At 42.8% G+C, this 20,962-nt stretch overlaps 1 protein-coding gene across 2 annotated transcripts in view; it reads right to left on the reverse strand.

Moving 5' to 3' along the window:
• Positions 1 to 8,250: 8,250 nt before the first annotated feature.
• The window catches only part of TAFA3 (TAFA chemokine like family member 3), a 100,429-nt gene continuing 87,717 nt past the window's right edge, over positions 8,251 to 20,962 (reverse strand). For both annotated transcript variants that reach the window (XM_081195215.1, XM_081195216.1), the window contains exons 5-6: positions 17,400 to 17,524; positions 8,251 to 10,271 (exon numbers count right to left, since the gene is read on the reverse strand). In XM_081195215.1, coding sequence (XP_081051341.1) covers positions 10,260 to 10,271; positions 17,400 to 17,524 — 137 coding nt within the window. In that variant the 3' untranslated portion in view covers positions 8,251 to 10,259. The remainder of the gene's footprint in view (positions 10,272 to 17,399; positions 17,525 to 20,962) is intronic.

Genomic DNA, 20,962 nt, shown 5'->3' on the forward strand with positions numbered 1-20,962 from the left:
ACCCATCCAACCTGAAGGCAATGAAGCCAGTGTTTCCCTCAACAAATCATAAGCAAGCAGGTGGAACATCAGATAGTCAGGTCCCAGGCCATATAATGCTTTATATGGCAAAGTATCCTTAACTACTGTGTGGGACTGTACCTACAAGCAAACTGATAGTCAGTGTGGAACTGTAATCAATGGTGAAATATATGCGGTTCAGTGTTGCAGTTAACAGCCCAGCTGTTTTATTTTTTTTCCAGTTGGTTACTGAAAAGTCTTCATTGGCAGCCACACAAATAATTCATTATACTAGTCAAGTCTGGATATTAACAGGGCATGGATAACTGTGGCTGAAATGTGCTTCACTAGGAAGCTGGTGACACATCAACACATTGGCTGCAGGTCCGAGAAGCCACACACACCCTAATTTGGTTGTCCATCTGCAAGACTGGAACTAAATACAACCCCACATTGCTCTTTCAGGGGGAAGGCAACATCTTCTAGTGATTCGTGGGCCAAGTGCACTTGCAGCACCTCTGCCTTGTCCAGATTGCATGGTTCGCAAGTTCTTCCTGATGTTCCACCTTGTATTTGTCCCTCTGTGCAATTCCAGTGCAGCTGGAAGCAGCAGGTAAAGAGTGTAATTTAGTGTAGGAATTATTCTGAAGCAGCTCCATGCCTGTTCTATACAAAAAAATGATGAAGCTACAGAATCAGTATCCATAGATTTAAAAACTATGGGTTCATTTTTTAACTACTTAACCTCTTATTGAAACAAAGGTGACATTAATGTTCCATAATTGTAACAGTGGGATATGTTACACCAGGGAACTATTGTAAAAATAAATAAATCAAAAATCAAATCTCATTGCTTAAAGTTAAAACATTTCATGTTTCCCTTTTTTTCTGCCATTGTTTTAAAACATGTCCTACTATTTCCAAAGAGTGCTATAACCGCAAAGGGTAGTGTTGAGAGTGACCAGATGCGAAAATAAGAGGAAGCTTCCACCCTTAATAGTTGTGTAGGAGAAGGCATTTCAGCAAGTGCAATTTGTCATGTAAGCTACAACTGCTGAAATTCTTCCATCTACAAATCTATTAAAGGTGTAAGAAGCCCCATCAAGTTTTCTGTCTAGCCACCCTGAGGAAACAGGGAAGTGACAAGCACAGGGCATGAGTTAGAAAGAACCTATCGCTTGAGTTACGAAAGGCTCCAAAATTTGTAATCAGAATATTTAATTCCCTATCTTTCCCTTTACCCTAAGGAACCTTGGAGCTGTAGTTTTGTAATTCATTATTTGAACTATTTTTAAACAATCTCTACATCAAGTTGAAGTTCTTTAAATTGGACTTGAACATGACAGCCCATCATTTTGATTGATTTAACAACATCTTGGCTGTCTCTTACTGCAGACCCAGGTCATCGAGCCTGAGCTCCTACAGCCGCGGCCTGCCATGAACCACCAGTGGCAGGACTGGCAGCGACAGCAGCAGCAATGTTCTATGCTTATGATGCTATCTTACACTCTTGCTAATCATACTGCTTTAAATATGCTCTTTATATTTAACTTCCTTTAGTAATGTTTTCTTTTGAAATGTTTTAAGATAATATTTTTATTTCTTGCTAATTACGTTGCTTTGAATGTATATTTGTCTTTCTTCAGTAATGTTTTATTCTTGATTGTTTTAAAGGTAAAGGTAAAGGGACCCCTGACCATTAGGTCCAGTCATGACCGACTCTGGGGTTGCGGCACTCATCTCGCTTTATTGGCCAAGGGAGCCGGCGTACAGGTCATGTGGCCAGCATGACTAAGCCATTTCTGGTGAAACCAGAGCAGCGCACAGAAACGCCGTTTACCCTCCTGCCAGAGCAGTACCTATTTATCTACTTGCACTTTGATGTGCTTTCAAACTGCTAGGTTGGCAGGAGCAGTGACCGAGCAACAGGAGCTCACCCCGTCACGGGGATTCGAACCGCCGACCTTCTGATCAGCAAGTCCTAGGCTCAGTGGTTTAACCCACAGCACCACCCGCGTCCCTCTCTTGATTGTTTTATTTGATGTTTAAATGTGTTGTAAACTGCTTTGAGATTTTTTCCCTTTAAAATACAAAGCAGTATGGAAATGAATTAAATAATAATATTGTTCTACAATTACCATTCAATACAGTGTTCCACACTTCCAAACCTAGAAGCAAGGCAAGCTATGTATTTGAATAAATAAAAATCTGCCTGCTCATGGGTGTAGCTAGGATTTTTGTTGTGGGGAGCAAGACTTTGTTTGGGGGCAGGACCAATGTAACCGGTCAGTTAGTTAAGTATTTCTATTGTTTTACTTGATCTGGGGGGGGGGGGAGTTGCCCCTCTGGGTCCCCCAGCTACACCCATGTGCCTCCTTCTTCCCTCAAAATCCACCTTTTCGTCCAATGGGTTTTGTCGTAGTTGAAAAATACTTCCCTCTTCTAAAGCCAGCATGAAGCTCTCAGCAACAAAACCTGAATTACATTTTAACCACTACTTGCAAAGCAAAATGAACAGTCAGAAGTAGGCACTCTTCGATGTCAAGGCTGCAGTGCTGGGGATTTGCTCAAAAACTGGTCACATACAAAAGCATGCACTTAACCAGGTGTTTGTGGGATTATCAAACCCAGTGAATGCACCAATCAACTACAGAGACAAAGAGAAGCCCAGATTTTAAATGCTACCTTTGGCCACAGAATAGGACAAACAAGAAGGGTATTATACATGAGAATATATAGTTGAAGGTGCAAACACTACACTCAGCTGTGAAATATGTAATGAAAAATCTGCTCCAAAATGCATGATGGAACAAATCCATCTCATTGACCTTGATCTCCTAGGCAGGAAGGCTTTAATGGCAACAGCCCTGTGAAAAGGAACATGTATTTCATCAGCCCCCCCCCCCAGGAATCTAGATTGCTCAGCTCATTTTTTATATAAATATTCTGCTCCACATTCAAAAAGTAAGTACCAAACCAAAAAAATCACATTAATCACTCATCTACATATAAAATAAGCATCATTTATGGAAAAGATTCACTGTCTGTAACCAAGCATTCATTCTTCCCACATCATTTTTAATTTTCTCTCTAAACCAGGCTGGCAAGACTGTTCTTATTCCATTTCATTGCTCATCTGGGAAGATTGATTTAGACACCAGAGAAATGCATAGTTCAAAAGTGTAAATTAAAAGTTCAGGAAACCTTGCGACTCTGTTCTTCGCCAGAAGTGTAGCTCTTCTCAGGTGTGTAATTCTTCCTACTTCTGCTAATAAAACACATCCTTGGAACTCATGTGACTTTCTTCAAAACTACGTCTTTTTAGAGCTCAGTAGTTGATAATTTAGGGATGCGGGTGGTACTGTGGTCTAAACCACCGAGCCTCTTGGGCTTGCCAATCAGAAGGTCGGCGGTTTGAATCCCCACGACGGGATGAGCTCCTGTTACTCGGTCCCTGCTCCTGCCCACCTAGCAGTTCGAAAGCACGTCAAAGTGCAAGTAGATAAATAGGTACCGCTCTGGCGGGAAGGTAAACGGTGTTTCTGTGCGCTGCTCTGGTTTCGTCAGAAATGGCTTAGTCATGCTGGCCACATGACCTGGAAAAACTGTCTGCGGACAAACGCCGGCTCCCTTGGCCGATAGAGCAAGATGAGCGCCGCAACTCCAGAGTCGTCTGCAACTGGACTTAACTGTCAGGGCTCCTTTACCTTTTTCGTTGATAATTTAGCATGCAGGAAACCCCAGTTCAATCCCTGGCACTCAGGGCTTGGGAAGATTCCTGACTAAAACCTGGGACAGCTGCTGCCAGGAGGGCCTAGCTAGGAGGGGCTGCACTGTTTATCTGGCTTCCTCACAATGATGCTGCTGCTACTTGTCAGGAGGGTGAAGGGTGAAGCAGTGGGGAGGTCAGGGTGGTATAGGCACACCAGCAGGAGTGCTGGATTGGCCTCTCCCCTTCTGCTTCTCAGTATGCTGCACAAATGCCATTGATGGGAGGCCAGATGTATGGCACTGCCTCTTGTCCTCCAGCTGCTCCTGGGTGATATAGATAGATGGGCCAGTGGTCTGGCTATATTCCTAACTTCAATGCTTTCATGGTACTTTACAGTTCATTCCAAAACCTTTGCTCTCTCCTGAAGAATTTCCTTCACTCAGCAGCAGCAACTACCAAATAAAGCAGAAAATCCCACCTCTTAGCATTGTGTCATGTGCCATGTGCCATGACTTCTGCTTCCCAAAAGGTGCAGGCAATGTGTATAACAGGGAAACCACCTGAGAGTGCTATGCCTATTTGCATCCCATGGATGTGCAACGTTCCCCTGAGTCTGGTTGTGTTGTAGTAATCACATTATTTAAAAAAGCTAAAGGTAAAGGACCCCTGACAGTTAAGTCCAGTCGCGAACGACTCTGGGGTTGTGGCGCTCATCTCGCTTTAACTGGCCGATGTTTGTCCGCAGACAGTTTTTCCAGGCCATGTGGCCAGCATGACTAAGCCATTTCTGGTGAAACCAGAGCAGCGCACAGAAACGCCATTTACCTTCCCGCCAGAGCAGTACCTATTTATCTACTTGTACTTTGATGTGCTTTCGAACTGCTAGGTTGGCAGGAGCTGGGACCAAGCAATGGGAGCTCACCCCATCGTGGGGATTTGAACCTCCAACCTTCCGATCGGCAGACCCTAGGCTCAGTGGTTTAGACCACAGCACCACCCGCATCCCTATCATATTATTTAGGACCCCCAAAAAGTTGTGCAGCTTTTTTTTTTTTTACAAAAATGACAGAAAAAATATGACATGCCTAAGATCCACTGCCTTTCAAATATCCCCCCCCCCAGATGTCAATTCCAACTTAGAAATCCCAGTAATGTCTGGGAAGATCCAGACCTGTGGCAGCCCTCCATTTTATCCCCTGCCCATGTGTTCTCCCACCCCAGCTGCATTAGTGAAAACAGTGGGAAGTAGCCATAAAGTGACCAGGTAAAACTACAGAGTGTTGCTAAAGCACACTGAGGGCCAAACTAGACATGATGTTAAATGTGAGGTGCTCGTTTCTCCCCAAAGGCAAATTGCATCAGCAGAGGGGTATAATATTTGGTATTGGAGAAGGCAGGGAGGAGTTTTAACTATTTTCTCTGCTGCTGTGGTCCTGAACACCACCCCCCCTGCCCATTTGAAGTTGATATTTGCTTTCAGGGATCCCACTTCCTGCATTGGCACCAATCCCTCTCTGCTGGTGCCTATCAGGGAAAATGTATGTTAAATGCAAAGGCATATTTAACATTCCATCTAGTTTGGTGCCAGTTGACATTTTCTGTGGATTTTGCATCTCAATTCCAGAATCTATTTCCTAGTTCAATTCTCATCAGCCTATATATGAGGGAAGCTAAGATCACTTTTCACTCTACATTTACATTAAATCTCACTTGTTGCTGCTTCATTCAGCTTGGAGAACTCTAAAAGGCCTAGTTACAGTGCTCCATATTCCAATATTATGCACACTTCCTTGCCAGTAAACTGCATTGAACACAGTAGAATTTATTTCCAAATAAATCTGCATAAGCTGAGGTTTCACATTACTATATGAGCATCCACAGGTTATAATAAACAAGTGTACAGTACAATCAGTGTAGTTGTCCACAATAGCTGGTTCTACATTTGTAGAGTCTGTGTACCTGTGCCTTCAATAGCTAAGCTGTACAAATCAACAGCTGTATGCTGTTTCACACAAACAGCTTCTATCTGTGTTCAGTGTAGCATAGGAACAAGCCTCATGTGAGACTCTGATGCCTGTCTCTCTAGTCTCTGCCTTCCATTTTTTTTCCTGCTTCCTTCGGGGTACTGTCATCAATACTCTAGTCTGCTGGTCTTAACTACATTTCCTTCTAACTAATCAGAATTCCCAGGGCAACAATTTAATCATTCCGCCACCAGTAACTCCTCTACCCTCCTTACACATGTGGAAATACAGCTGCTGGTGGCAAATAAAAGACTTTCTGTCTTTTGCTTCCCCAGCCCAATTGCTTTAAACTCTTGCTTTCTCTAGAAATATTTCAAACAAAACACACCTATATGAATGGATGCATTGTAAATCCACACACACTCTATGTGCATTTGCACATCTCAAAGCTTGGCAAAGCCCTGATTATTCGCTGCTCTGTTAACTCAGTTTAAAAGCTGCCTTAAAGATTAATGAAATTAACACAAGGCTAACGCTTTTGCCAAATCTCCCAACGGCAGCAACATCTTTTGCCAAGTGTTTCAGTAGGATGCTGGAATTTCCAGCACATGAAATTTGCTCTGGTTTCCCTACACAATGAACACAGGCCAGAGTCTAGAATCCAGAGGGAAGCTAGGAGAGAAATCCAGAAGAGCAAAGAGGTGAATTGATTTGTCTCACTTCAGCTATAATGATCAGATTAAGTATAACCACAGTTTACTCCTTTCTGAGCTGTTGGAGATAACTCTTGTTATCTTGGGGCTAAACTAGACAGGAGGAGGAGGAAGGGCCACAACTCAGTGGGGAGTATCTGGTTTGCATGCAGAGAGTCCCAGGTCCAGTCTCCAGCATGTCAAGGTACAGTTGGGTGAGTCTTCTTGTCTGAAATCATGGAGAGCTGCTGTCACTCAGGGCTCAGCCACACTCACCTTTTGCCCTGTACTTTCTAGGCACAGGTCTGTGCTTTAAAGCTCTGTGTCAAAGGGCTTTTTGTACTTGTTTCGCCCTGCTGCTTTGTCCAGGAAAACCGACTCTTTAATGCTGAAGCTACAGTCATGGCTTCCACTGTAATGCAAAGAGCAGAATGCAAAAAGCAGAGACAGAGTAACATCCTGATGCAAAACACACTGAAGGTGGAGGAAGCTCTTTGGGGGATTAGATAGTAGGCAGGGTAATGCCAATTTTTAGAATGGGGGGCAGGATCCAGGACTCCAAGAGAGTCAGTCAAATACCGATCCCAGAAAAATTGTTGTCAACATTTTTAAGCCAGGCACCAAGGAGGACAAGTCTTGCTGAAGAAGAATCAGATTTCTACAAAGAGAAGTCATGCCTCATCAGTCTCTTAGAATCTTGTGAGAATATCTGCAAATGGATAGATATGATCTCATGGATAGTGTATATTTTAGAACTCTCAAAAGATGTTTGATAAAGTCCCAAGAATACTTTGCAGTCTGAGCATATGAGCATGGGGCCTTCTTATGGATCAGTAACTGATTTGGGGGAAACATGCACAGTGTGTTATAACTCATGACAGTTTTGACAATGCTAGGAAGTAAACAGTGCCGGGAAGAGTCTGCCATGGATCAGTATAAAGGGCAATGCTATTTAAGATGCATATGTGACCTGGAATCAGAACTGGACTACACCAAGTTATTCAGGACAGCGAAGCTCCAAACATATGAAGCAGCTTCAAAATAATAAATGAGTTAACTGAACAGCAGGTGAGGTTCAATAAATACAAAATAATGCAAATAGAGATTCCTGTGTCAAACACATTCACTAAATTACCACTGTCTGATCAAGCATATATATGAGTTGGAACCATAAGCCTCCCCTCTATGACATGAGTACAGACACTATTCCAGGCATTTACAGGGTAAGGAGGCCTGTGCACACATCTCATATGCAACTTGCCTCTCTGCTTGGAGCATGTGTTCCTTTACGCAGGGGAAGGGAAGAGGCCAGAGGGTGATATGGCAGGAGCACACCAGCCTCCAATTCCCTGAGTGGATCAATTGTGTCCCTGCATCTGTGCTAGGAAACAAGGCTGTTTGCTGAATAACAGGGATAGAGAACCTCCAGATCTTGTTGGACTACAACTCTCATCATGCATGACCCTGGCCATTGGTTATGGGCCAAGACTCATGGAAGTCCAACGGCATCTGTTGGGCCATAGGTTTATCATCCCTGCTTTACAGAGTTACTTCTGCCCACTGACAAGTCACTGGCAGTGAATTGGACTGAACCTTATCCGAGTCGTTACAAACCCCTGGGGAGCCAGCAACATTTTGACAGGCTTTTTGTACTCAAGAAAGAGTTTCACTACTTTGCCAAAAAGCTAAGGTAATAGATTGACATGGTTTAAGCAGGTACACATAATGAGGTTCTTCTCTTTCCTCCATCAGAACAACCCCCCTATTGTAAACTGCTCAGTTGCTTTTTCGATTACTTGAAGATGATTTCAGAAAGCCCACAGCTTCTCCTCCCCCACTTGGCCTCAAAAACAAGCTCATATTTAAATGAACAAATCCATCCTGCAGAGATTAAAACGAACTTTAATATTTCACAGCCTGGTATTTACATCGCATCCGAAGCAGGTATAACATTGTCTGTTACAAAAAAACGTTTAGATAACAAAGTCAGCAGGTCATACAGTCACAGCATGGAGGCCAGGCCAGTGCCAAGTTGGACAGGTCAAGGCAGAGTTTTGAAGGCGCAGCTGTTTGCCCATTCTCTCCGGGAGCTCCTGACATCCATCTTGGTTGAGTTGGAGTCAGGTGTTCACTTTGGGTTATACTTAGCAAGGGTAAGCAATCATTCTCAGCCTCAGCCACCACCCTCCCCCAAGTCAAACCAATGAACCTTCATGATCAAGGTAGACATAATGAGACACAGACATGGAACATGTTTATGGATGCCAATTAGCTGGGAGCAGATCTCAACATTCCAATAGGAAAGATCAGCAATGACTTGTCTTTAAGAAACCCTAACCTTTCTGTTTTATGCCTGTTGTTCTAATTTGCTATGAAAAATGCTAAGTAAGCTTTGAATAAGCATTTCCACTTTGGGGCTTAGATGTCCTGTGCATCCAGAAACAATGAGAGAACTTCACCAAAGCTATGTCGTTTCTCTCTGTCTATTGTCTTCTCCTACCCTTTCCTTGTCAAATCCCACTGAATTAAAGTGGATCCTCTCCTCCATTTATATCAGCAGAAGCAGCAATGGCATCATAAGCTGGGAAGTTTAACTTAGTTCTCATAATATTTTCTTGTGAGGAGGTATAAGAGCAATCAATTGGTTCCTGAGAGGGATCTGCACTCATTACAGTTGCCAAGTACAAGTCTTTATTTAATACTAAATGTAACTAAGCTCTCTCAGTTCTCTGAGTAAAATTTAAGACTGTAGCAGACACAACATAGCAAAGAGAAGAACACACCTTCCCCCCTCGCAATTTCTAATATTTGCAATAGAATTCTGACAACAACAGTAATTTGTGTGACTTTGAAGGAACAGAAGAGATGAGAGTATAAGCCTGATTAATTACTGAACAGGAGAGGAAAAGACCAAGAGAGAACATTTTGGGTGACTCATGAAAAAGAAAGAGACAGCATTATGAATACTTGTTCTCATCTCTTGTGCTTCCAACAAAGTGTAATGAACTTCTGTCTGTACTGTAGATTCTTCCATCCGTCCAGGTACAGAATCTGAAGCTGGTAACTGGGTAAATGTTGGAGCAACTGCATGGTCTTTCTTGGAGTTCCTCTAATTTCACAACACAAGATTATAATTTGGTTTCTTGTTTCCAGAACTCAAAGCCTGTCTTCTATGAAAGCGACAAAAACATGAATTGGGAAGATTTTGTAAAAACACGAATTTTATTTTGAATCGTGAACTTGACACCCACTCGACACCTTGATTCTCTTTAGTGATCGTCAGATCCAGCCTACAGACACAGGAGAATTCAAAGGAAGGAAAATTGCTTTCCCCTCCTTTGTAGTTATCAACAGATTCTATGCAACTCCAATATTTAATTGAGCACTAGGGGAAGAAATACGTTCTTCTCTTTTGCAGGTATATCCATGGTATGGAAGGAGAATGTGGAGCAGTTCTTGTAACTGCATTCAAGACCCATAATTGTAGACTTAGTAGCAGCTGATGGTTAAATACCTTAGAGGCTGCACTGAATCAGTGGTTGATGCAGTATTTTATCTTCAAAAACAAGGGAAATTTCCCAAGATCTCTGCCCAGACAGGTACGTCACCCCTTTCCTGTAATCCTTGGTGCTGTTCTTCCAGGAGGGAGCAAACTGCAGCACCACTCCCTTGGCAGGTGTACACAAGGAAGAACAATAAAGTGCCCATGAAAAATAGGCATCCTATACCACAGTTGCATCCTATCCTGTGCCAATGAGGTCCTTCTGTTTCCAGGTCTTCAGAACATAGAAGGAATATCTTGCACCTGGAGAAAAGCCACGTTGTGCCATTTCTGCAGTGCCAGCCATGTCAACACAGATGCATATCAGATGAGAGCAGATCTTCTCAAATCTACCTTGTCACCTGGGAACAAAGGAAAATGCATTAGACAGATATCTGGTAATCTAAGGAATTATCTCTGATCCAGAACCTCCTGTGCATCCCAGTGCATACATAGAGCTCTTGCATGAATGGGCTTTCCTTGCAGGTGAAGTTGCCCTGCATTGAAAAAGATGCACTGAGAGTTTGCAGGAATAGAGAGGATAAGTCGACCATTCCTATTCAGCATTCAGAAGATGTCTAACAAGATTTTGCAGACCTGTTCCTCATAAGATAACCAATCCCCCAAACATTTTTCTTTCATTTTGTGGGGAGAAGAAAACATTCCATAGGAGTGAGCTGACTGAAGCATGTAATTTTCAGAAGTCAACAATTCTGGAAGCAAATGGAGGGGCAGGGAGGGAGGAGACAAGCCAAAATGTTTACGTAGGAAAATCATATCAAAGTTATTTAAGCAAGCATATGGTTGCATTCTGACATGAATTTCAGTCCACAAGGGAAGGTTGCGGTACATCAGAATTATTTGATGATGATGATTAAATTTGTGTACCGTCCTTCATCCATAGAAATACCAGATAAAATACCAGCATAAAAATACCAGATAAAACCACAAAATACATAGCCATATTAATATGTTGCAATTTAAGAGAGCAACCTTGCCAGATCACTTCATAGGCCCATCTAGGTTAGCATCCTATTCTTACAGTGGCCTAGCAGATGCCCATAGGGAGCTCACAAGCAGGGCATGAGTGGAACAGCACTTGCTCCAGCTGCATTCCCCAGCAACTGGTTTTCAGAGGCACACCACCTACAACAGTACGCAGCCATCATGACTAGCAATCACAGACAGCCTTATCCTCCACAAACCTGTCTGCCTGCTTTGAAAGCTGGTGCAAAGTGGTAGCAAATTCCAAAGTTTGACTACACGCTGTCCTGAATCTTCCAACACTGGATCATCCTGGGTTTTAGTAAGAGACGCTGACAGCCTCTCTCTATATTTTCTCCATTCCCCATCTTACTTGTCTTTTCTCAAAATTAAAAAACCCCAGACATTGTAACCTATTCTCTTAGGGAGTTGCTCCATTCCCTGGATAATTTTGTTTGTCACAACAATGTGTATAGCAACATCTTGGCAGTGTTTATTTTCAATCCCTTTGCTATTTTCATGGCTGCCACACACAGGTTCAACATTTTCATAGAGATATTCACCAAGAACCTAATATTTCCTTTGTGATCAATCACAGCCAATTCAGGCCGTATGTGAAGTTAAGATTATTTGCCCCAACAGAGTACTGTGGTAGCAGCATGATTATGTGGTTGGAGAACTGGACTAGAGCCAGGAAGGTCCAAGTTCAAACTGTCTCTCTGTCACGAAGATCACTGGGTGACTTTGGACCAGTTACCATCTCTCAGCCTCATTTACCTCACAGGGTTGTTGTGATGAAGAAAGGAGGTGAGTACCATGTAGGGTGCCTGCAGCTTCTTGGAGGAAGGGCAGGAAAACAACTGAGTAAAAGGATTTTTAAAAAAGAAAAGCTAACCGTATTTATCGTCACATGAGCTTTTGTAGGCAAGTTCCCGTTTTGTTACATGCATTAAATGCTCCATTGCAGGGGGTTGGGGTCCCTTCCAACTCTACAATTCTATGAAATCAGGGATGGGGAAACAAACATGACCCTCCAGACATCTCTAACTGGCCCTCAGGTCTCTCCAAGGCCATATACCTTGCTTAGGCCAGACCCCTCTGTGGGATGGCCCTCTGCTATGACATCGTCATGTCCTTTTGACTGGCTGGAATATATCCTTTGACTGTGATCATGCCTCTTGCCTGCCTGGATGGAGAGATGTGGTGTGTGTGTGTGTGTGTGTGTGTGTGTGTGTGTGTGTGTGTGCTGGGACCTCTGGTTTCTGCGTTGCTGGAATGTAACCCACTGGATGTAAGAATCACCTCTTGGTCCACCCACTTTTTATTCTGGTCCTGCCAGCTCTGCCACTGTCTGCTGAGAGGTAGGTTCCAGTCTATGAAAACTTGGGCCACAATAACTTTGTTAACCTTTAAAGCGCCTCAGACTCTCAGTGGCTTATTATCTTTATGAAGGGGAATCAGTCACCAAATCCCAGAGATCAATGTAGAGATCAATAAAAAGTCAGCCCTGGAAAAATATCACTGACATTTGAAAGTGACAAGTTCAGCCCCGTAACAGCAGCCTGCAGAATCACTCTCAGCATTGGAAAGGCACACAAATCCAACCTGATGCAATTGCGTCTCTTAAGGCAGGATCCTCCATCCACCAAATGAACATGATCCTATAGTGGGTTTGCAAATGGGTGCAAAATAGTCTACTCCTGTGCTTGTCTGCTTGGCCTCTGCTCCATACCCTCAAGCCATGCATTTTTTCTTGCATGCATATAGACAAAGAGGGGCAGTGAAAGACAGCCAAATCTTTCAAATCTAAAATGCCTACTGTGCACCTAAGATTGAAGAGCAACAGCTAAGGATATTTGGGGGGAGTGGGGAAAGATTTATTTGAGGCAGGCCAAAATGGAATCTGTTCAAAAATGCATAACTTAACATGTTAATTCTTTCAAGTACCTCAAGGCTTCCAGTTCCAAGATTACCTTAAGTGACCTTTTTAGCAGCAGAGGTGCTAGGTATTATTATATTATTATTATTAAGCATTCTTTAGCATTCATCCAACATAGCTACATTTACATGACTCTGCCTGCGGAGAAAACATAGTGTGTGTAAGCCTTTCAAAATAATTTAAAGCAAGTGTCTGCATTTTACAAGAGAAATCATTAAGAGAACCTCTGCGGAGGGGAGGGGGTAAAAGAGAAAGGTGTGCCCGGCATGCAGGCAATAATTTATATTAAGCCCAGAGCCTGCTTTTCTTCGCTGCCATGTGTCCTATGTGCACGGTAAATAGTCTAAACAAATTCTTAAACAGCAGCTTGAAAATTGTGTCTTGGCTTTGAGATGCTGGGTTATTCCAATGGCTGTGGATGATTTCATAGTCTTCAGATGTACCGAGCCCTATTTACCCATTACAATGTCCTTTCTTATGGATTTCACAGTAGGACTAGCGATTTCTGTCAAGGCAGCCATCAGAGCTGTGGATGCATTTGAAATTTTGCTATTTAAATTCTATCCCTGCCCTTGTGTGCATGCCAAACAAGAGACACATTTCAGCAGGAACAATTTAGCAAATCCATTGCAAAAATGGCAAGGAGATCAAACTGAGAGCATCAGAGAGAGAGAGAAGCTCAATTTGTACGCAGCAGAGGCCCACAGCTAAGGGGGAAAGATATGCTTATTATTTAACTGCCCATCCAGTAATACCATAGCGGTTAGATCCCAGGCTTCAAAGTGGACAGAACAAACAGAGGCGGTTCGCTTTAATGCAGAGGCTGAGATGACCAGATTGAGAAAAGCAACTCATGGTGCTCTTTGAAGGCACATAGAGATAAGGAAGGGCAAACCCTCATTCATTTCCCAGACAAAAGTCACAGGGTGCTTCCAGACAGTTGCTTAGTTTGCAAGCAGGTCACTGAGATACTGCAAACCAGACATTGGCATCGGAGGGTATTTTTTTAAAAAAAAATGTTCATCAGCTATCCCCCAGAAAGGGCAAATCCAGATTAAATTAGACTTTGTGTGGATGTTGCAAAAAACACACACACACACAACAAAAAACAAAACAAAACAAAACACCAGTCCCAAATAATCCTCAATCTGGTAGTACCCATGTTCTATGGCAGGGATACAGAGCCTGGGGCCCTTTGAATGCCGTTGGACTCCAGCTCCCAGCAGCCCCAGGAAACATTGCCAATGGTGAGGGATGATGGGAAGTGGAGTCCCACAACATCTGGAGCACCACAGGTTCCCCATCCCTGCTCTATGGTATCCAAATGCTTAGTGCAGACAAATATTGCTTGTGTCTTTAAAGAAGTAATATGGGAAACCGTTCTCCAGGAACTGCTGAAGGCGGCAGAAGTGTCAACTGGTTCAACTGAGCAGTGCCTTCATGACGACTGGTTTCTTCCTTGTCACTGCAAATCACATTCAGCCCTAAGAGAATACATCACCTGTCCTCTTCTTCAGCCTACTCAGAACTTGCTGTTTTCCTGCCTCCCTGCAGTCTCATCAGACTACACTTTGTTCCTTCTGTCCTGCTATTTCTGTGCAGCAGGCACATAAGCACCAAAGCCCTTCCTCTACACACACACACACACACACACCTGGTTGCAAGAGCATGGGTTGCCCCACGCAATAAAGACTAGGGTTGGGTTAGGTTTCTGCACTATGTCTCTGGAATGTGAAAGATGGATCAAGGCATTAGCACTATAAGAAGGAAAGTGCGTTGTTTCCTGTTGGAGGGGGGAAGCCAGAATGAGAGCCTGGCTGTGGGCCAAATGGGTTACTGCCAAGTGCTCCACATTCTGAGAGCACAAAGGGTGCGTGAATGATGTCAAGTTGTAACACTGCCAGGAAAAGTGGGGAGCAAGCAAAGGGGAAACAGATAAAGAAAGGTTGGTGGTGCGAAGTTGCTGTGATTGATTACTCAGCAGCATTTTGATTCCTGAGCCAACGGAGGCTGCTCTGATACTTTCTCCCTCTCTTCTTCTTCTTTTAAAAGCCCTTCAGTGTGAACATGCTATTTGTCGAGTAAAAGATAAGGAAGGAACAACAGGCAGCTATTTTGCAGGATAATTTTATGGGGTGTTTGCGTGGAAAGGAGATGGAAGCACGAAGCAAGCAAAGCCTGAAGAATAATTATGCTCCACTGTATGAACAATGATTACAAAATTATGCAACTGATTAACCATGACATACATGTAATTACTAATGAGTTTGATAAAATTTTAATTATACCTTGTTCTTCAGGGTATTCAGCAAGCCATGAAAATAATAATCATGTAGCTCTCTGTCACAGATGATTGCTCCAACTGGAGGAGCTGTGACAGGCTGGAAAGTCCTTGGCTGGAACGTGATGCAAAGCAGAGGGAAGTGGCTGCAACAAGCCAAGGCTGGCAGGCGTCTTACAGGCAAACCATCCTCCACTATTGTATTTCTTGGGATACTGGGAGGAGTTTCATCTACACACTTAACTGCTCTTGCATAAGATGCTGTTGCTAAACACCCATTAGAAGGGGAGACCTCAAAACCCATTTCCATCTACCGGCTCACGTTCGCTTTGACTCTGCAACTGATGACTCACTCTACTCATCCACTTCTTATTTTGTCACTCTGCTCTTGAATGCTATGCAAGATATATAAGATAAATCTGGAAAGAAACTTGTTTGAATGAAGTCATCTCCAACGGATAAAAATAAAAGGTTTTGAGTTTCTGGGAAAATGATATTTAACTCAGATGAAGTGAGAAGGTTCATTTTTAAAGAGCGCACTTCCCCCAATTCCCTCCTAAATTTTCTTTTCTACTGCTGTGTAAATTCTGATGAGAGTTGCACTTTCAAATCACTCCTAATAGCAAATAAAACCTGCCAACAGGACCACACAAAAATGGGGCCACATAGAAATAAGAGGGGGGTATCAGTGTGTATTCAGGATCCCCCAAGGTTCAAAGAAGCACAAGAAGTACCGTTGTAAGTTTTTTGGGGGGCAAGGATCCCCTAAATTCCTAGGCGCCAGATCCTCCCTATAATTCCTGGATTTAGTAAAAGGTGGAATTAATCAAGGTTTGATTAAACTGTGCCAAACACTGCTGGCATAGTCCAGCCTGGCATAGCTAGCTGAGTGTGGGTCATTGGTGGAACAAGGCTGATGATGGCCAAGTCTTAAACCTTACAAAAGATGGGCCATCAGGCAATTCAGTGCCATACTGCAAGGGGAAGAGAGCTCCTCCAGCTATGTGTCAGTGGGCAGAGACAAAAGGGATTGAAAAAGGTTTAGGATTTCAGTTTGGCCTGACATAAGCGAGCAGGAAGATCAGTTTGGAGTTTGCAAGCTGCAGAGAAAGTGGAGTCAGAGCACCACGTGGGCTGACAGGCAGGAAAAGGGACAGAGAGCATGGCTTTTTGCTATTTTGGATCCAAGACTGCTGCACCTATGGGAGAAGCAACAGACCCTCTTGGGGGCTTGCCTGGCATCTCTGGAATTTCACACCACTCAGATTGGGATGTGGTGTAACAGTACTAAGGGGGGGGATTTAAAGGGTCAACCCCCCCCCCGAACAGCACAAGAACGACCGATCCTGCTTAGTAACCACAGAATGCTGAGCATTTGTTGGGGGTGGGGGTAGAATAGAAACTCAGGGGTGGGGGAGAATACAATAGAGTATCCTGGAAGATGGGCTGACTGGCTGGAACTTCACACTGCTGGAGCAATCCACACTACATTGTGTTCACATCCCACTTTTGAGTAATAAACAGAAAATTTCCCATTTTGAACAAAAATGGCTTTGTTCAGAATGTGTGTCCAAGCATTAGAAAAAGTAGTTCCGATTACATGCTTTGATTACATTTAAAATAAAAAAGGAAATATAAGGAACTAACCAACCCTGTAACTGAAGCAACAAAGGCACTCTAAAGTTTCTCAGAGTAGCTTCAGACTTGATGGACAAGGATCTTGGGTAGGTGTATGAAGAGTCTGGTGGTTCCTGTCTCCATGTAATCTAATTTGATTTTTTTGTCGCATGAAACTGTATCGAGGTCTCTTAAAACGTGCTGCAGTGTAAGCTGTGGATCTCCACTGCCTTCCTGACATACAGCTGTTGCTTCTCTTCTTCCCTTCCCAAACCTCCTGCCATTGCACTGGCCATGGCGATCCTTTTTTAGGTATATAGCAACTGCCTAACAAATACACAAAGAAGTCAGATATCCATTGTCACTTATCTGAAATCACTTTGAACTGAGATCTTTATGACAGGTGGTCAGGAATGGACAAGATGCATTGTGGGGCTCTTGAACCATTATATGCCCTGAACATACTGTTGTTTATTTGGCCTACCAGATATTATGAAATAGAGTCAACTATTTGAAATAGATTCAAAGCATCACAATTGTCATTCACAAAATCATGCGCTATGTGGATCTCATAAAAAGGATCACAACAATGCCCTCTTGGGGGGGGGGTGTGAGAGGGGGAGCATTATTTGACTCGGCCTTCTCTCACCCATCTTGGATTAGGAATACCTTGGTGGTCTTTACTTTGTTTCCAGTACTGCAGCTCCATCCGGACAAATCTGGTAGCACTTTACACTCTTCTCCTTCTACACATGGTTGCATTTGGCACCACCACTTCTGAAGCACTATTGAGGCTAGGAAAAAACGAAAGGCATAGGACTTTAAAAGCAAAGCAAAGCAACGACACCAGGCTGGACACTACAGTTATTTACTCCTCAGGAGAAAGTGTATGCAGTCAGTGAAGTGGATCATCTCTTTGTGGCAGCAAAAGGCCCCAATATAAACAGAAACTGAAAGAAACGTTGACCATAATCTTAAATGTTAACAGGTCAGCTCCAGAGTAGACCAATATGAACACTCAAGTCAATTCTCTTTAATTCATTCATTCATTCATGTTGCTGTTGCTGTTGTTATGATTATGAATTTCTATACCACTTAATATCCAAAAAATTCCAGGCAGTTTACAATCAAACATAAAGCATCAAACACAACATTGCAAAATATGAAAATAAGACAATACTAACTAAGATCAAATGCAAGATGCACATTTAAGGCAGCATGGTTAGTGGGAAAACAAAATATCCTCTTAAACATATTTTTTTTAAAAGGCGCAGGAGCATCACTGCATCTTCACACATCCCAAGGATGGAGTGCTGGCTGGTACTACAATCGAACCAAGCAGCCCCAAAGCATATTTTATTAGTTGTTTCTCTACCCACTATAGGGGCCATCCACCATGCCAACCTGCAGTGCAACAATGGAATAATTTGAAGACACAGGTCATAAGAAAAGCTCATCTCATTATCAACCCAAGTTCTGCCACAAACATGACCAAAGTCAGAAGGATCATCAGGTAAATCGTTCAGGGCCAGAGAGGAAGAAATGTAATGAAAGAGCAGCAGTGTTCCATTCAAAATGGAGGTGTGGGGATTGAATGAGCTTGGCAGGATGTGCACACCATGACAGAATTGGTGGGAAGAGTTGTCTTGGTGAATTAGGGCTTCCCTGGCTCCTGACAGTTTCAAAGACAAAATACATGTTAATGACAAATGTGCAAGAGCAAGAAACCTTGAGAGGCTAACTGAAACAGAGATGATGTACCTAATGGTGCCAGGGCCCTAATTTAAAATCAGAGTGAGGTCTGCTTCTCTCAAGTTCTTTCTGACCTTAGACATCGGGCTAAAGTCAAAGGTGGCATTGTAGGAGATCAAAACTGCAGAGCCTGATTTTGCTTGGCCTGTCATCTTATTCTCAACTCAGGACAACAGAAAGGCTAAGAAAAAAGAAATGGAAAGACTTGGAAGAAGGAAGAGACTGGCCCAAACATGCACAGGCAGCTGTGAACCTCAGGTTCACATTCTCCACTTTCTTCTCCCAGCATAGTCACTTTAGCTTCCAGTTTTAAACTAGTCAAAACCTTGCATTACATCCTAGCTGGGAGAACACTGTTTAAATTCTGGTTTGTTAACAAACCTGGATCATAAGCCATGGTTTGCTACTGACTTGTTTAAACCAACCATAGTTAAGACTAGATTTGTTTCAAATATTTACACCCAGCCAAAATGTTTTGGTTGTTTCAGGAGGCCTTTAGGAAAGAGGAGAACAACTTCCAGGATTGGTGTACTTAGTAAACTTATTAAACTTAGTAAACTTACAACTATACAAGGTGATCCAAGAACTTTTCATCCATTAAAAAAAAAAAAAGATAAGAGGAAATCAAAGCAGCTAGGATGCCCAGGTGCCACCATACATTTTCACAACAGGACAGGAATATCCATGGAAATGATGCATGGGAAACACATGGCCCTGCAGGTATTCTTGGATCCCTACCTCCCATCAGCTGCAGCCAGCATGATGAATGGTCAGGGATGATGGGAGTTGGAGTCTAACATCTGCCTTAAGTTCTCCATCCTTGGGTTAACATTACATTTGAAAGACTGCACTGGGTCCTGGAACTTGTCCAGAGTGAGTAGCAGGTGCAGTTCGGGTAAATACTTCTGTGAATGTTGATACAATTCTAGTTCACAGCCCAAGTACACAGGACTGATTAATTAATTAATTTTATTTAAACTATTTGTCAGCTACCATTCAGCCAAAGCTCGCTGAGCAGCTTACAGAACTGTAAGTACACAGCAAATAACAATCAAAACGAATTCACAGCAAGCAGTTAAATTATATATATTGCTGAGATATTTTTTCTTTCATAAACTTTATATACAACTTGGTTGTTAAAAAAAGCTTCAAGGTGGTTTATAAAACAGATAAAACAAAATTACCAAGAAGAAATAGAACAATAATTCATTTTTTTTCCATGAAGTTAAATAACAATAGACTAAAAACAGATAAAAACTGCAAAATCCTGGGACAACAAACAGGTTTTCAGCTGGCACTGAAAGAAAACCTGGAATGAATATTAAAATGGCACCAAGGGAACTTTCCTGGTAAGGGATTGTAAAGGTGTGGTGCCTCAGCTGAAAAGACCCAAACCCCTGACTTGTTTCAGATGGTGGAGAAATTGGGAGCAGGACTTTTGAGGCCAATCTAAAAATCATGCAGGAGTAGGGCTGTACTTTGGGAGATAAAAAAAACTTCCTAGTTCTGCACATTAATTCTTCAGTATGCATAGAAGAAGAGATCTCACTCGTTCAGAGGCTGGAGGTTGCCAATCAAACAGCAGGTTTCCACTACTGGGAAAAAAGAAGGCCAGTTTCACTGAGGGGATGAAGTTTTTATTCTCTGAGCCAATTACTTTTCCCCAAAATCCAGCAATAGCCAGTTTGTTGTGCCAAATCCATTGGTAATTCAGAACCTCTCTTCTGTGGTGAGTGAAAGTAACTCCTCTTCCATCTACCCACCACGCCCTGCAAGAACCGGCTGTTGATATAAATCAACTGAAAAGGGCCCTGAAGCAAAGTGAAAAGAAGACTCTCCTGACAGAGAATGCTCTGTAATCCGAATAATTGTTTTTGTCTTTTTTTAAAAAAAATGTTTACAACAGAGCTACTTGCATCACAAATTATGTGATAGAACCACTATCCCAGGTTATTTGGAGGGTGATCTAACTAACTGAGGAAAGCAGCCATAGCTCTGTGAGACAAAGGGTCTGTTTTCCACAGGGAAGGTCCCAAGTTCAGTATCTGGTGTCTCAAGGCAGGGCTAGAAAGACACATCTTTGAAATGTTTCACAGCCATATCTAGTAAGTGTCAACTATACTGCGCTAGATGGACCACTGGTCTGACTCAATATAAGACAGCTTCCTATGTAATGGGAACATTTCAGGTCAAGTGAATAGTCCTTCTGCTATTCTGAGACAGTATGGAAGGGAGTAATGATGTCATTTAGGCCCAATATGTACAACACATTTAAAGCAGTATCATGCCACTTTAAACACTCATTGCTTTCCCTAAAGAATCACGGGAACCAAAGTTTGTGAAGAGTGCTGAGGTATTGTTGAGATGCCCATTTGTCTCATAGAGCTACAACTTCCAGATTTCTCTGGGAAGAGGTGGTCCTGTAGCTAGGTGGGGCACCCACATTTCTAGGTGGGGCATTTATTGGACTGTGGAGGCAC

This window comes from Podarcis bocagei (genome assembly GCF_964188305.1).
Source record: "Podarcis bocagei genome assembly, chromosome: 5".
In the NCBI taxonomy this organism is placed as follows: domain Eukaryota; kingdom Metazoa; phylum Chordata; class Lepidosauria; order Squamata; family Lacertidae; genus Podarcis; species Podarcis bocagei.